Source organism: Mastigoproctus giganteus, chromosome 2, assembly GCF_048544385.1.
Source record: "Mastigoproctus giganteus isolate SK-2022 chromosome 2, ASM4854438v1, whole genome shotgun sequence".
Classification (NCBI taxonomy): Eukaryota; Metazoa; Arthropoda; class Arachnida; order Uropygi; family Thelyphonidae; genus Mastigoproctus; species Mastigoproctus giganteus.
Window position 1 is genome coordinate 160,698,675 of NC_143576.1, and position 17,406 is coordinate 160,716,080.

At 37.9% G+C, this 17,406-nt stretch overlaps 1 protein-coding gene across 3 annotated transcripts in view; it reads left to right on the top strand.

The window, feature by feature from the left end:
• The window catches only part of LOC150089705 (phosphatidylinositol 4,5-bisphosphate 3-kinase catalytic subunit alpha isoform-like), a 291,320-nt gene that overhangs the window by 119,752 nt on the left and 154,162 nt on the right, over nt 1–17,406 (top strand). For all 3 annotated transcript variants that reach the window (XM_090389607.1, XM_090389609.1, XM_090389608.1), the window contains exon 6: nt 2,546–2,773. In XM_090389607.1, the coding sequence (XP_090245733.1) occupies nt 2,546–2,773 (228 nt within the window). The remainder of the gene's footprint in view (nt 1–2,545; nt 2,774–17,406) is intronic.

Here is a 17,406-nt window from a genome sequence, read left to right on the forward strand (position 1 = left end):
TATATTTATGATAGTTTCAAAAATCAGCATATGAAGTCTACACCTTCAGCAAGATTCAAGATATTGTCGGCTGATACTAGCCAAAGTTGAAAAAATATTTCGAATTCAGATCCAGAAGTTGAAAATGAATCAGATAGCTAACACTAAGCCCTCAATTTATATTACATATAAATTGAGGGCTTAGTGTCAGACAACGTTAACTACAAAATTGCATTTTTGTTTTGAGACAATTTTAGTTTAACTTTATACAAATAACAATGCATATCATGTCATAGAAATGTATTTCTCTAGTAGTTTACAAGTTAGCTTGGGCTATAAGCACATTTCCAGTAAACCAAGAAAATGTCAAATGACTTTTTCTTGGTTAATTACAAAAACGTTTACTTCAAAATGATTTTGTAGTTAACGTTGTCTGACACTAAACCCTTGAAATGTAATGGATATTACTGCAAATAAAAAAATTTGTAATGGTGAGTTTTTATTATTATTATTATTATTATTTATTTTAGTTTTGACAATAATCCCTCTCTGTTTGGCTACAAAGTCAAAATAAGAAAAAATATATATATATTTACATTAATATAGACAGTTTTTCAATTTTTTACAAATTTCCAAATTCTTTAAAAAAATTCACTCCAATCCATGTGCATATGGTCCAGAAACCCACACATGCAAAGGTTAAGGCAGCATTCTATTCAAAGTAAATTTTATTAAAATACTGGTTGGAGTTCAGTTACTTTTACTTTTAAATGGACCTTAGCGATTTTAAAATAAATTGGGGAGGGGGTGCAAGATGTTTGAGACCTTATGACCCTCAAAGTATTTGTTGGAAAAAGTTAATTTTGGAATATTCCTATATTAGCTGTGTAAGCTAGAATTGTATAATTACATAGTTTAATGTTGTACCTGCAAGATGACTGTCAAAAAATTTTACTGCTATAAAATTTAATATGACCTTCACTATATCCATCATTGTCATCTGCAACACATTACATGTGGCAAATCAATGATTAAACAGCTTATGAAAGCATTAGCATTTTTTTTTTTTAGCATTAGCAAAAGCACGTGATGCAAGAAAGCAAGCTTATATAGCATCAGCCAAAAAAAAAAAAAAAAAAAAAAAACACACACACACACACCCTTCTCATTTCACCTGTCCACTCGCTCCAAATGTTTGTCTAGTTTTGCCTTGGCATGTTTAAATCCCTTTAATTAAGCCACTTTTAGTTCTGTTACTGTTGTGGGGAACCCCTGTATAAGCTTTGGACTTAAGTTATCCTGATAACATGAAATCTGATAGTGTTAAGTCTAGAAAATATGAATGGTAAATATTTGTTAAGGATCTCTTTGACATTGTTGGCCAATGTTTAATGCAGTATCATTTGTGTGAAATTGCCTTGCCTATTGGCTTTTTCATTTTTATCTGTCCAGGTCATAATATCTAGGTGAATAAAATAGATAAACATAATGGTATGAGATTTCTGATCCTGTGTGCCATTGGTTCCTCAAAAAAAAAAAAAAAAAATCACAAAACTGTCACTTTCACACCATGATGGGGAGTTTGATTAAGTGGAATGTGTGTGTGTCTGCTTTCAATCAAATACTTCAGAAGTGCACTTCTCAAGTATTGCTAATTATTCTAATATCCTTTGGTATGAGATTATGGTATGAGATTTCTGATCCTGTGTGCCATTGGTTCCTCAAAAAAAAAAAAAAAAAAAAAAAATCACAAAACTGTCACTTTCACACCATGATGGGGAGTTTGATTAAGTGGAATGTGTGTGTGTCTGCTTTCAATCAAATACTTCAGAAGTGCACTTCTCAAGTATTGCTAATTATTCTAATATCCTTTGTAATATTAGAAGTGTGTTTGTTGTCCATATGTTGTTGTCGACTGCTGTTTATCTTGCAACCTAGAAAGAAATTTTTATAGAGCAAAGTGTTGAGACACATGCCTGTCATTTTCTTTGAAAAGCTTGAACAGAGATCTTATATAGAAACATGCTGGATATATTATGAACAGGCTTTCATGCCTTTCAGTTAATGAAAAACAGCTTTGATACTGCTAGTGCATGTTGCTGGTTTCTGCTCCTCTACTGCAACAAACTTTTTGTATTGGTATAAGGTTGTCCCCTACACACAGTGTATCACATGTTCACTCTCTGCTCTCAAATATCTATATCAAATTACTCAGCTCCACTGGAACATAAACAGTGACAGATTCTGTGTATGTCAGTATTCCCCTGGTGATGTTCTACCCCTGTTGATATCATTGTGAATAACATGAATATTAATGTTTGCAAAACATTATTATTCATCCTGTGCCTGTTAACACAAACTTCTATGCCATTATGTAAATCCCACATCAGTTATCTCAGGCACATGCATATAAGATAAGAAAATTCTAAAATTTCAACTCTTTTCAATACTTTGAGAGATAAGGTCCCAATCTCTTTGTAATAGGTTGAGTTGTATGTATAATGATAGGTTTTAGAAATGGATATTACATAGTTTGAATTGCTTTAATATTGTTCTTTTATTTTAGTATATCAGAAACTGTATTGCCAAAGGTGAAATTCCTCAGCTTATGCTAATGTCCAAAGATGGTGTCTATGGTACTCTTCCTCGCTGTGTATTCCATATGCCATCTTTTTTAAGGCGAGCACCACCTCCACCAAGCATTCAGCAGACAATGTCACTCTGGAGGGTTGATGCAATGTTCAGGGTTCGCATTTTATGGGCTACATATGTAAACGTAAGAGATGTGGATAAGGTAGGTGAAATAATTTTATTTAGATGTGGGATTAATTGTTCCCTTTCTCATTTCAAGAAAATTTAATTGAAGAAAATATTGCAAATTACACACAATTACCAGGTCACACTTCATGCATCTAAAAAAAAAAATCCAGTTCTTCCCCAACTCTAAACTCCCCTCTGGTAAGAATATTCTTGCCTGTTCTAAATGATCACCTGCGGTCCCATTTAACCCTAGCGTTCTGGCCTGGTTAAACAATATCGCAAGAGCTGATTGCTCTAATAGTGTCCCAAGTGATCTATGTATAATGTCTTTCTAGTATTGAAATTTAAAAACACCTTGCCTAAAAACATCAGGACTATTGCTTCCTCTAAGCTTTATTTCCCCTGGCTTACCTGCCAAATTCTTCCAAATTCATTTTCCAATATAAATTATGGCCATTGTGGAAATAAAGACACATCTATGATTATCAGTCTGTTATCCACTTCTTTTCTAATTACCAATTTATTTGAACATAAAGCCCGGCTATATATAGTCTATCTTGATATACAGTCTGCATTTGATTGATACTTTTTTTTTTTCTTCTTCTAACATCCTCACTACTTAACTGTTCTCTAAATTTTTCCTGTGAAGATTGTTTATTAATACAATCTATTTCACTGACATATTTCAGGGTAGGACCTTGTCTGCACTTCTTTTTTCTTCACTTATTCCCCCACTAGCTGTTCTTGGAATTTTATTTATCTCTTGTATGACTCAAAATGTGGTCCTTCCGTTATGTTTTATCATTAAATAGCAATATATATTAATAAAGTCTAGAAACTTGACTGAATAGTTCATGAATTTTAATCTTCAGATTAATGCTCAGAAATCTGTCCATATTTCTTCTACCAAAAAAAAAAAAAACAAAAAAAAACCCCTTTAAATGGTTTTTTCCCTCTTCCTTTCTTTCCAATAGTTAATTCCCAGGTTGTTTCGATGGTCTCTATCCACCAAAACCTGGGGATTCTTATTGATAATAAAATGCTCTTCCATACTCATCCAACTCAACTTGGGTCTCCTCCATAAAAAGAATATCGATGCTTCGACAAAATATGGTCCCAAACAGCATCCCTAAGTTTCTTCTCCCATATGCTTCCAGTTTCCTGTTTTCTTCAGTGACTTATGGCTCTGAAATCTGGGCTGATGCCTTAGTATCTAACAAAAAAATGCTTTTTTTCTGTTGAGTAACTTGAAATCAGATTTTTAATATACCATTTCCAGATATCAGATTTACTTCAAATTTTGCTACTCCTCGCTTGACAAGCATGTTCAATTAAAACCACTTCTCACTTTTTTTTTTGCAAATTGTACACAGTAATGTCTGGTTTTGATCATTGATTTGTACAAAAATCAGCAACGGCAATCTTGTACTTTCTGTTGCCATTGAAAACCAACAAATTTCACAATTTCTTCAATCCACCTCATCTTTGGTCTTTTTCTTGGGCATTAAGAGTCAAGGTAGCCATTCCAAAATTTGTTTGGTCCATCTGTCAATTCTTCTTAATAGGTGACCTAGAGTAGGAGTTTTGCAGATTTACTTAACAAGTGCAGGTCAATGCTGAAAAAAAAGTTGTGAGTTAGGGTTAAACTTGAAAGTGTCTGCAATTCTACCCAGACACGATAGGAGGGAGTATATGATGAGAGCCTTGTCAATAAGTTCGGCCTTGGAGGGATTGTGCAAGGTTCGTGTGGTAGAATTTTTCTCAGCATGGTCTGTGCTTGTTAACAGGAGAGACTACTTCTACAGGGATGGGATACACTTAAATAGAAGGGGTGCAAGAGTGTTTGCTTGATGCCATTGAGGCAGCATTAGGTGGGTCAGAAAACTGGTAGCTTGGGGGTGGATTCACAGGTTAAAAGGGCAATGGTAGCCGCAGGCAGATGTGAAAGTGATTCTTGCACTGCTTCTATTAGATGAGCCTGGAGGGCGAAGTGCAGGTAGTTTCAGGGACTGGTGGGAGTCATCATGAAACAAATAAATACATGGGCTGTGTTAGGGTAACTAAGAATAAAAATAGGTGCATGTATACTTGCATGTACACCGATGCTAGAAATATAGTAGATGAATTTGAAGTGCTGGTCAAGACATCAAAGGCAGATATTGGGATATCAGAGACATGGTGTCACACAGATATAAGGAATGCAGAAGTGAAATTTGGGGAGTACAGTGTATACAGAAAGCACAGACAGGGTAAGAAGGAAGGAGGGATTATGCTGTTAATTAAGAAAAATCTAAAATCTAAGGAAGTGCATCCAATTGACTTGGATGGATAGTGCAATGTTGAGTCAGTTTGGTATCACATAAGCACTGGGAAAGCAAACTTGAGATTAGAAGTGTGTTATAGGCCTAATGACTCTAATGAATACAACAAATAATTGTACAGAGAAATAGAATGGGCCAGTAAATCATATTGTGTTATAATGGGGGATTTTAACTTCCCAGATAATGACTAGAACTTGTGGGGTTGTCACTTGCAAACTAGACTTTTTTGTGGATTTATTGGATGATTGTTTTCTGCTGCTGCATGTTTGAGAGGCAACCAAAGAGAGTAATACTCTTGATCTGGTTATCAGCAGTGATTATTCGTGTATAAAGAATTTGAAAATAAAGGAACCACTAGGTGGCAGTGATCACAATGTACTGATGTGGGATTTACTTAAAGATATAATTACCATCAGGGGTAAAGGGAAGAGTTTTTGCTTCCGTAAAGGCGAGTACAGTGGGATCAACTGACGATGTTACCAACAGTAAATTCTAAGTGGGAAGCATTCAAGGAATTAATCGTGGATGCTACTAAAAGTTTCATACCTATTAAGAAATATTGTTCAAGGTTTAGTCCTAAATGGTTGTCAAATGAACTAATGAGACTCGTAACAGAGAAGAAAAATGCATGGGATGCATATAAATTATCAAGCGACTCAGAAGCCTATGGTAGATATAAGTTAATCTGTAATCAGGTCACAAAGGAGGTTCGGCAGTCGAAGACAGATTACGAGAAATCCTTGGCAAAAGATGCTGAGAAAAACAGCAAGGATTTCTTTACTTATATAAACTCTAAAAGGAAGGGGATGAATCTGATTGGTCCACTTGACATCGATGGTTCGACTGTTGATGATCCTGCTCAGATAGCAAACAAACTGAATGAGTATTTTGCATCTACATTCACACGTGAGGAATTATTAAGGTTTGAAAATGGCAGAAGGTTATCAAATTGTAGCAGGATACTTAATGATTTTGTAATAACTGAGAGCAAAGTGGAAGAGAAACTGTTAAAGTTAAACGTAAGAAAAGCACCTGGGGTGGATGGGATCTATCCAGTTATATTAAAGGAGGCGGCAAAGCAACTAAGCAAAACCTTTGCCATAATTATGAGAGCATCCTTGGACTCAGGGGAGGTTCCCACGGACTGGAGATGTGCAAATGTATCCCCAATTCACAACGGGGGATCGAAGGGTGACACGAGTAATTACAGACCAGTTTAACTTCTGTTCCGGGTAAAATAATGGAGTCGCTGGTTAAAGATGCATTGCAGGATCATCTAGACAAGACTGCAGCAATAATTCAGACACAGCATGGGTTTGGTAAGGGAAAGTCTTGTCTGACAAATTTTATAGGATATTATGATGTGGTTACAAAGGAACTGGATGCAAAAAATAATTTTGATATCAAATTTTGGATTTCAGGAAAGCTTTTGACACTGTTGCGCATGGAAGACTATTGTACAAATTGGAGCAGAATGGTATTAAGGATAAGTTGCTACAATGGATAAAAGGATGGTTAAGTGGGAGAAGACAGAGGGTGGTAATCAATGGGTGCTGCTCTTCTTGGACTAATGTTATTAGTGGAGTCCCGCAGGGTTCGGTGTTGGGTCCACTGTTGTTTTGTATATTTATTAATGATATTGATGAAGGTATATCAGGCTTAGTGTCGAAGTTTGCAGATGATACAAAGGTTGGCAGGGTTGTTAATGACAGTAATGGCAGTGTACTACTGCAACAGGATCTAGATAATTTGGGCAGATGGGCTAAGAAGTGGCAACTGAAGTTTAACCTTGACAAATGAAAAGTACTGCATATGGGTAGAAGTAACCCCAGAGAAATGTACCAACTGTGTGGTACTACACTTAAGGTGGTAGAAAATGAAAAAGACCTGGGAGTAATTGTGCAGGCAGATATGAAGTTTTCTGAGCAATGCAGACAGCCTGCCAGGGCAGGTCATGGGGTTTTGTCAATGATATATAGGAATTTTGCTAGCAGGGAAAAGGAGGTGATTATCCCTCTGTATAAGGCAATGGTCAGGCCACGCCTTGAGTACTGCGTACAGGTCTGGACGCCTCATTTTAGGAAGGATGCAGATTTACTTGAGCGTGTACAGAGAAGGGCAACAAGATTGGTGAGGGGAATGAAGGGATCCTCTTATCAAGAGAGGCTTAAGTTCTGCAAATTGCAGTGGCTGGAGACTAGGCATCTGCGCGGTGATCTAATTGAGGTGTATAAGGCCTTGAATGGGTTCAGCACGCTGAATTCTGATGGGATCCTTCCACTTGCTCAGATTACGAACCTAAGGGGGCATAAATTCAAATTAAGAAAGGACAGATGTAGAATAGATGTGCGGAAATTTGCCTTTAGCCAGCGGGTGGTTTTTTTTTTTTTTTTTTTATGTGAACCCCAAACACGAGAGGTATTAGAACCTATAGTACTTAGTACCGTGCTTGGGTTAAAAAAGCATGGGTTGAAGGAGAAGTATGGGGGGAGGGGGATGCCTAATTGCTGGAACAAACTTCCATCTGTCGTTGTGGAAGTTGATAGGTTGAATAAATTTAAGGAGGAACTGGACAGGTATTTGGAGGGAATGGTGTGATTTTTTTTTTTTTTTTTTATTGGCTAATGCTGCATAAGCTCATACATTTGATTTCTTGCATCACATGCCACTACTACTACTATTATGAGAGCATCCTTGGACTCCGGGGAAGCCCACATGGACTGGAGATGTGCAAATATATCTCCAATCCGCAAAGGGGAATCAAAGGTGACATGAGTAATTACAGACCAGTTAGTTTAACTTCTGTTCTGGGAAAAATAATGGAGTCACTGCTGAAAGATGCATTGCAGTATTATCTAGAAAGGCTGCAGTAATAATTCAGACACAGCATGGGTTTGTTAAGGGAAAGCCATGTCTGACAAATTTGAATGGATATTATGATGTGGTTACAAAGGAATTGGATGCAAAAAATAATTTTAATACCATATACTTGGATTTCAGATGTAGGTAACATCTAAGGGAATGTGAATTGTATAGGAACCTGTAACCGGAAACGTCACGGAAAAGTAGTAGCAGAGGCACAAGAAGCAGAAAAGACACGAGACAGTAATTAGTGGCAAACATTTATATGATATAATATTAATAGTGGAGTTACAAGGTGGATGCATTAAGATGTTACAACAGATGCTTGAAGGTTCCACCATGAGATGCGATGCATGCGTGACACCGACGCAGCATGGATTGGCGGACATGGTCGAACACACCTGGAGTTTCTTTAACAGTAGCAGCAGCACAGACGAGTCTCGCCACAAGATCCATTTCCGTCTCCACAGGCGATTCATACACAATAGATTTGGGCCCCCCACAAAAAGAAATCAAGGCTCGATAAATCAGGCGAGCGTGGGGGGGCCAGGCAACGGGTCCACCACGGCCAATCCATCGACGCCCAAAACGCCTGTTCAAATGGTCAGAAACACACCTTCCATAATGAACAGGCGCCCTGTCACGTTGAAACCAAATGTTGCATCTCGCATTTGCTGGAACATCGTCAAGTACCCCTGGTAGAACTTGTTCAAGAAAGATCCGATATTTAGCGGAGTTCATGCGGGATGGTAACAGTTATGGGGCGACTAAGCAGCCACCGACCCTACCTGCCTACACATTTATTGCGAAGCGATGTTGTGCCGCATGGGGGCGCACACCGTGTGCGTTGTCGTGAGCCCATACAAGAGCATTGTGCTGATTGAATAAGCCTTCCCGAGTGAAATAAGCCTCATCCGTGAACAAAACATAGGCTGGAAAATTCAAGTCTTGAACACTTTCTTGGAGAAGCCACTACGCAAAAGCCACACATGCAGGAGGATCTTGGGGGAGCAGTAACTGAACCCTTTGGAGATTAAAGGGATGTAAGGAATCGTCACGCCAGGCACACTGGACACTGCAATGAGACACTCGTAAGGCAGAGGCAATGGCACGTGTGCTGGTAGTAGGATTATTCTGGATGGCATTCAACACACTTTTTTCCATGGGGGGAGTTCGCATCGAACGTGTTGTGCCCGCACTACTCCTGTTACCTCTAAATGACCCATAATCGCACAAATTTTAATGCGCACGCGCAAACAAACGGCGGTCTGGTACATGTCTGTCTGGGAATCATTCTCCATAAATTCGTTCAACGGCTCGTCCATTGCCCTCTGCTAATCCATACACGAGGTGCACGTCTGCCAGCTCACAGTTCGTATATCGATGCATGCTCTTCGTGCAGTGGCAACTACTGCTTGAATGAGTAAACCAGAAATTTTCCCTCTCGCGAACTGATGAACAGTGTCGTCTACCGACTTACGGAGACCTTTCCGGTTATGGGTTCCTATGTGATTCACATTCCTTTAGATGTTACCTACCTCCCCTAAATGTTTGTACTAATATTTTTGAGACACCCTGTAGGTAGATTGCATAGCATAGCATTAGCTGCATGGTTGAAAATATTGTTTCAGCGGTGTGCGATTGTGTTTTTTATTGTTTTTGGCGTGATTCTACTGATAATAATCGTTTGTAATTTAGAACTACAGATGCTTATTATTTCATGTAGTATTAGTAATTATTGTATTAACATATTAAAAATAAGAAATTGCACAATTATAGATGCTTTCCCGGGAAGCACCGGGAAAATTTTACAGGTCAAGGGAGGTGTGGCTCAGAAAGTTTGAGAACTGCTGATCTAGAACATTTGGGCAGATGGGCTGAGAAATTGGCAACTGAAGTTTAACATTGACAAATGCAAAGTGCTGCATATGGGTAGAAGTAACCCCAAAGAAACGTATGAACTGTGTGGTACTAAAATTAGGGTGGTAGAAAATGAAAAAGATCTCAGAGTAATTGTGTAGTCAAATATGAAGTTTTCTGAGCAATGCAGGCAGGCTGCAAGAGCAGGTTATGGGGTATTTTCAATGATATACAGGAATTTTGCGAGTAGGGAAAAGGTGATTATCTATTTGTATATGGCAATGGTCGGTACACGCCTTGAGTACTGCATACAGGTCTGGAGGCCTCATTTTAGGAAGGATGTAGGGCTTTTGAGCATGTACAGAGAAGGGCAACAAGTTTGGTGAGGGGAATGAAAGTTGTAATTATCAATTATCATTTTAAACAATATTTTGGGGGAGGGGAGATAAGTAAAAATGTGGCATCAACATTTTTTTTTTATTTACTTTTTTTTTTATTTGTATCATGTTTTAATGTTTATTCCGGTGTACTGTATAAGATGCACCAGAATTTTATGACGACTTTTTATCAGATAAAAGGTAGGTTGGTATTCCCTGAAAATAATGCAATAATTCAGTAATCTATATAAAACTAATTTAATTTTCATTAAAAAAATCATCTTTTAGAGAGAGTTGTTGTTGTTATTTGTTTTTTAGGAGCATTAGCAACTAATGCCATATTGCTCCGGGAATATGCGGTGGTTACTTCCTGACCTTTCCGCAGCCTCCGTATTTGGTGGTCTCGTGCTTGAATCTTGGTCTGATTAAGAAGCGTGTGCTACGCACAGCTGCTCCTGCCCACCTGGCTATGGAGGCGCCTTTAGAGAGAGAGAAATAGTAGTAGTAGTAGTAGTAGTAGTAGTAGTGGCATGTGATGGAAGAAAGCTGTGTATGAGCTTAATCAGCATCAGCCAAAATAAAAAAAAAAAAATTCACACAACCATTTCCTCTAAATGTTTGTCCAGTTCCTCCTTAAATTTATTTAAGCTATCAACTTCTATGACAGATAGAAGTTTGTTCCAGCAATTAACCACCTGCTAAAGGCAAATTTCTGCATCTGTCTTTCCTTAATTTGAATTTATGCCCACTTAGGTTCGTAATCTGAACAAGTGGAAGGATCCCATCAGAATTCAGCGTGTTCAACCCATTCAAGGCCTTATACACCTCAATTAGATCACCGTGCAGGTGCCTAGTCTCCAGCCATTGCAATTTGCAGAACTTAAGCATTTCTTGGTAAGAGGATCCCTTCATTCCCCTCACCAATCTTGTTGCCCTTCTCTGTACACGCTCAAGCAAATCGACATCCTTCCTAAAATGAGGCCTCCAGACCTGTACGTGGTACTCAAGGCGTGGCATGACCATTGCCTTATACAGAAGGAAAGTCGCCTCCTTTTTCCTTTTAGCAAAATTCCTATATATCATTGACAAAACCCCATGACCTGCCCTGGCAGCCTGTCTAAATTGCTTAGAAAACTTCATATCTGACTGCACAATTACTCCAAGGTCTTTTTCATTTTCTACCATCTTAAGTGTAGTACCACACAGTTGGTACGTTTCTCTGGGGTTACTTCTACCCATATGCAGTACTTTGCATTTGTCAAGGTTAAACTTCAGTTGCCACTTCTCAGCCCATCTGCCCAAATTTTCTAGATCCTGTTGCAGTAGCACACTGCCATTACTGTCATTAACAACCCTGCCAGTAGCTTAGCTTTATCGCAAAAATTTCAACTTCTGAGGTGTTGGAATGAATTGCCGAAAAACAATGTGTTATTGGGTTCACATTACAATATTTTCATGATGCGATTACGTCTCTGGAATGGGTTAATATCACAAAGCAGGGGTCCACTGTATATAGTTACTCACTATTGGCAAACCTGTGGCACAGTTCCAAACGGGGGGGGGGGGGAGAAATTATATCAACTGATCTGTAAAATAAGGATAAACATACATCCTAAATTCCACTTTCATTGCCAGAAATTAAGATCGAGACTTCAATGTGACTGGAACCTACTGTTTATATTTATTGCCTTTCAGCATTAATTTCGCACAGATAAGTTGAATATTAGTGACAGCATTAGGACATTGATTCCACAAAGACAAACATTTATTTATTAACCTATATTAAATTTATTTTATAACCATAAAATTATTATTTTTTATTGCAATGCTTAGCATAAAATTTATTTACTTTAATAAAAATCATTTGGTGGCATCCAACATAGATCAGTATGGGCCAGGGGATTATTGATTTCTGATAGCTTCTGGATTATTATTACCATATAGTCCCAAACAGTTCTGTGTATGACACCTCTCACTGCAGCAACTGTTTGCAATAACAGGAACGTGGTTCTTGCATTGGCCTGTCACAGTGTAAATGTGAAGTCATACTGGTGGCACACTGCAGGAAAAACTTATTGTCTTAGTCGGCCTCTGAAATAATTGTAAAAAGTGCCATTGGTCTTATACTCACAATAAAATGTATATTTGAACCATTATATCAACTAATGTAGTATGCCATAATGAAGTGCCTCGTGTAGAGGCATTCTTTGAATATTGTGTATTCTGACATCATTTACATTGGTAGGCCAATGTAAGAACTGAGTTCCTGTTGCAAATAGTTAGCATAGTGATTAGTGTCACAAACACAAGTGTTTTGTTCTTATATAAATAAAATAAATTTTCTGTTTATACTCCGGGATGACCAAACGGTAAGAGGAGTTCACAAGATTGACAGAATACAAGAAACACTACCGTATTCAGTAGTCACGGGCTTGAATCCTGGTTACTCAAGGCACGTGTACTTATGCACCCGCGCGTCTGACCATTAGGCTACGGCAGCCATGGTAATAACAATAATTGACAATCATCAACCTCAAATAGCTGAAATTGAAAATATCAGTTTATTTGAAATATATTACAAAAGTTACAAAAAAAAAAAAATTTGAAAGTTACAAAAAAAATAGAAATATAGTAGATTCTCGATTTTCCGGGATAGATGGTAAAAAACAAATCCCGGATAATCGATTTCCTGGTTACTCCAAAAATACAAAAGTCCCCGACATACATAAGAGATACATTCCACGACTTCTTACTTTGTCGAGTTTTACGTAACACTCAGGAATGACTAATAACATATTGCTACTGTATTATTATTGACAAATCTGAATTCCGCACGGTACTTGTTAATGTTTGGCTATTTTCATACATCCTTATTAGTTTAATTTTCTGATCCAAATCAATCGCTTTCCTTTTGTTGATAGATTTACTAGTAGCACTGTCACTTATTCTCTTAGTCGGCACCATGATAACGGTCAAAATGAAATTTTCTGAAAAGTACTTCACAGAGTTAGGGGGGGGGGGGGGAAACACCTTGTTTATCACCTCACGCAAACTCACATTTTACTACAGCACATTTCTGGAGGTCACTGCCATTAAACAATTTGCATCTTCCGGGTTACTGGGCTTTTCTGTTCGTGCATCTAATTATAAACGGGTAGTAAACTCGATCTTATTGCATTAGTGATGTTACCGATAGCTGGAATTGTGTGGATTTTTACGTTATTATGGTGAAATGTGCCCCCTTCACTGAAATTTTCAGTCATATATAAAAAAAAAAAAAAAAAAAAAACCATAATTATTTATGGGTTTTTTTCCCTATTTTTTTGCTTGTTACTCTGTATCTCACTTGTGCAATTTGTGTGTGCCGTGATCGTCGTTATTGATTGCTTATGTTATTTATTTATTATTTTTGTTTGTTTTAAATTTTACAATCCTAAAAAAAAAATTGAGTGAAAAAAATTTACGAAAAACCGTAGTTGCCTAAGTCGTGGACTTACTGTATCGAAAAGTGTTCAGAAACCTACATAAAAAATATGGCAACAGATAAAAAACAAAAAAACTTACAACGCACTACTCGCGTGTCCAATATGATGCTTCCCTTTATTTTTTGCGATGTTGATTTTAAGTCTAATAGCTTTCTTATATTTTTTTTTGACGATGTCGATTTTAAATCTAATAGCTTCCTTTTATTTTTTACTATGTTGCATATGGTTTGGTCACCAACATTATAATGGTTCCTTAGAGATTTAACAGATACACCATTTTGAAACTTTTGAATAATTTCAAGTTTTTGTTTAACTGAAAACGCAACTCTTTTGCATTTAACTCTTTTGCTAAACAACAAAAAAAAAAAAAAAAAAAATTCTGACATCCCTGACATAAATAACGAAACAAAATTTGTCCTTTTGCGCTGCATTTGGTCTCTCTCTCTCTCTCTCTCTCTCTCTTTTTTTTTTTTTTTGAGCGGCGAGTGTAAAGACAGCAGGGATTGCAAGATAATAGGTATGCTAATCTCTCACTGACGACTTATAATGCCACTTGTTGCTTATTTACGACTTGCAAAATATCTGTTTATACCTATTGTAGTTATTACTTGAATTTTTTGATTTCTGGTTGTTTTTTTTTTTTTTTTTTTAAATTTGGAGTCTTGAAGTGTCCCGGTTAATCAAGAGTCTACTGTATGTTGAAAACCTGAATGGAAAGTTAAATGTTGCTTTGAAATAATTATAGAAAAGTACCATTCACCCTATACTTGCAACAAATATATGAGATATCTGGAGCAGCACTATGGGAAAGGGTGTATTTGCTCAGGAGTTCTAATTAACTGATGTGTTTATAATACTGGTCGGCATCAATTTCCTCCCTGAAATATATTCAAAAACTCAGATATGTGTTTAAAAAGTTCTCATCACCCTTACTTTACACATATCATAGGTTAATGATCGAAAATAAGACCTTTAGTTGGCTTAATCATATTTTTTTTCAATTTTTTTATTTTTTTAGTACATTCGGGAAATTTCTAGAGCATTTAAAGAGCTTTCTACAACATTCAAGAATGTTCTGGAGCATTCTGTTCCACACATAATGCTGTTATGTGTGGAAGAAAAGTTGGGATGTTTCTGTAAAATTCTAGAACTTTTGACAGAGTTCTCTAGAAACATTGTAAGCCTTCTAGAAACTTCTCTACTGGTAGATTGAGTGGGTTCTGCACAAGAAGCATTTTCATATTTCAAAAGGTGCACATGTTTCAGGGAGTGACTAGTAAACAAATGTTTTAGTGAATTAGTATTTGTAAACAAGTGTTGTGTGCATAAGTGTAAATGTCTTTATTGTGTTCTTATATGTGCATACCTCACACATGAAATATGTTGTGTTCTTACTGAAATAACCCTGATAGCTTTTGCTACATTTGTTGAGAAGTGGTATTAAAATCACAGTGGAAGCCACTGTCACAACTTGTGAGAAAAGCCTATGAACTCTATTTTGGATGTAAGGTCAGAGATCAAGATAAAGTATGGGCTCCAAAGATTTCCTGTAGCTCATATTTAAGGACATTAACAGGCTGGTTTAGAGGTAGTCATAAATCAATGCTGTTTGCTGTTCCGGTGATATGGTAAGAACCTTGAGACCACAAGTGATTGTTACTTTTGCCTGACCAATATTTCTGGTTTTTCTGGGAAATCCAGGCTTAAAGTAGAGTACTGTAACATACCTTCTGCTCTAAAGCCAGTTCCTTGTGATGATACAATACTAGTGCCAAAGCTACCAGAAACTTATGGACAGACTCTGATCCAGGATTGGAAAAGGAGTCTCCAGAAGATACAGAACCCAGAACAAGTACAGATCCAAACTTTTCAACTCTTGATACTTCAAAGCCACATCTAAACACTCAGGCAGAATCGAACAATTTGGTCAGAGATTTGGTTACTAGGATAACGGCTTCAGCAGTGGAAATCTTGAAAAGGGTGTCAAGGTGTCTTTTTATTATAGGAAGAGGCAATCTGACATAACCTATTACTCCATGGATGGTATGTCGGTTTATTGTAACATTGTCCAGGAATTGATGAAAGAGTTGCATCTTGAGCAGTTGGAGGCTTTTCGTTGATTCATCCAAGATCAGTCCGAAAGCAGTTTTACTCATTGATGGAAATAAGTATCCATCTATACCATTGGCCCATGTAGTTTACACAAATGAAACGTAACAGAACCTACAGGTTCTTTTGAAAAAAATATGCTATCAAGGATACAAATGGAATATTTGTGCCAACCTAAAAGTTGTAGCTTTGCTGCCTGGATTGCAAGGTGGACACCCTAAATGCTGCTGCTTTTTATGCGAGCAAAGGATTGCCACTACAGTGTAAAAAATTTCCCACACTGTTCGGAAACTACACCAGGCCAGAAACTGTAGCACATCCTCCTTTGGTGGATAAGTAAGAAATTTATTTACCTCCATTGCACATCAAGCTAGGTTTGATAAAAAATATTTTTGAAAGCGATGGACAAAAGGGGAGAAGGATTTTCCTGTTTGAAGTAAAAGTTTAACCAGATCCTTTAACTCCTGTAAGGTCCGTGGTTGAGATGCCGCAGATTGGAGTTGCTGTTCCAACACAAACCACAGATTCTCAATGGGGATTGATGTCTGGGGAATTTGGAGGCCCTGGCAATACCTGGAAGTCTTCCTTATGTTCCACGAACCAGTCTTGAACAATCCGGATGGTGTGGCATGGTGCATTATCCTGCTGAAAGATGTAACCGCCAGAGGGAAAGACCGTTGCCATGAAAGGATGTACCTGGTCAGCAATGAAGTTTAGGTAGGTAATAGACGTCAGAGTGCCCAGCACATGGATGACTGTACCCAGGGTATCCCAGCAGAACATAGCCCAAAGCATGACACTGTCGCCACCAGCTTGTTTTCGCCTGACGGTGAATCCAGGCACCATCACTTCCCCAGGTAAACGACACACATGTATCCGGCCGTCCACATTGGGCAACAGGAAATGTGATTCATCGGACCAGACAACCTTCTTCCAATCACTCAAGGTCCAGTTTCGATGCTCGCATGCCCATTGTAGGCGCTGTCGCTGGTGAACTGTGGTTAGCATGGGCACTCATAGCAGCCTGCAGCTACGCAACCCCATTTTTCAGCAGGGTTCGATGTACTGTGTGTTGTGTCACTTTACTCCCGTCACCATTGAGGTGTATAAGGCCTTGAATGGGTTGAGCACGCTGAATTCTGATGGGATCCTTTCACTTGTTCAGATTACGAACCTAAGGGGGCATAAATTCAAATTAAGAAAAGACATGTAGATTAGATGTGCGGAAATTTGCCTTTAGCCAGCGAGTGGTTAATTGCTGGAACAAACTTCCATCTGTCGTTGTGGAAGTTGATAGATTGAATAAATTTAAGGAGGAACTGGACAGGCATTTAGAGGGAATGGTGTGTTTTTTTTTTTTTTTTTTTTTTTTTTGGCTGATGCTGCATAAGCTCATACACTTGCTTTCTTGCATCAAATGCCACTGCTACTATTGCTACTACCACTACCAGCATTCCAATTACCTGTGACTTGTGCCACAATCACCCTTCTGTTGCCACACAGTATCTGGGAGAGCCTTCACTCACCTTGAGCATTGATGAGCTGTGGTCGTCCAACACTTCGCCAGAAGTTAGTGGGTTTCCCTCCTTGGACCACTTTTGGTAGGTACTAACCGTGGCTGACCGCAAGAACTCCACCAACTGTGCTGTTTCG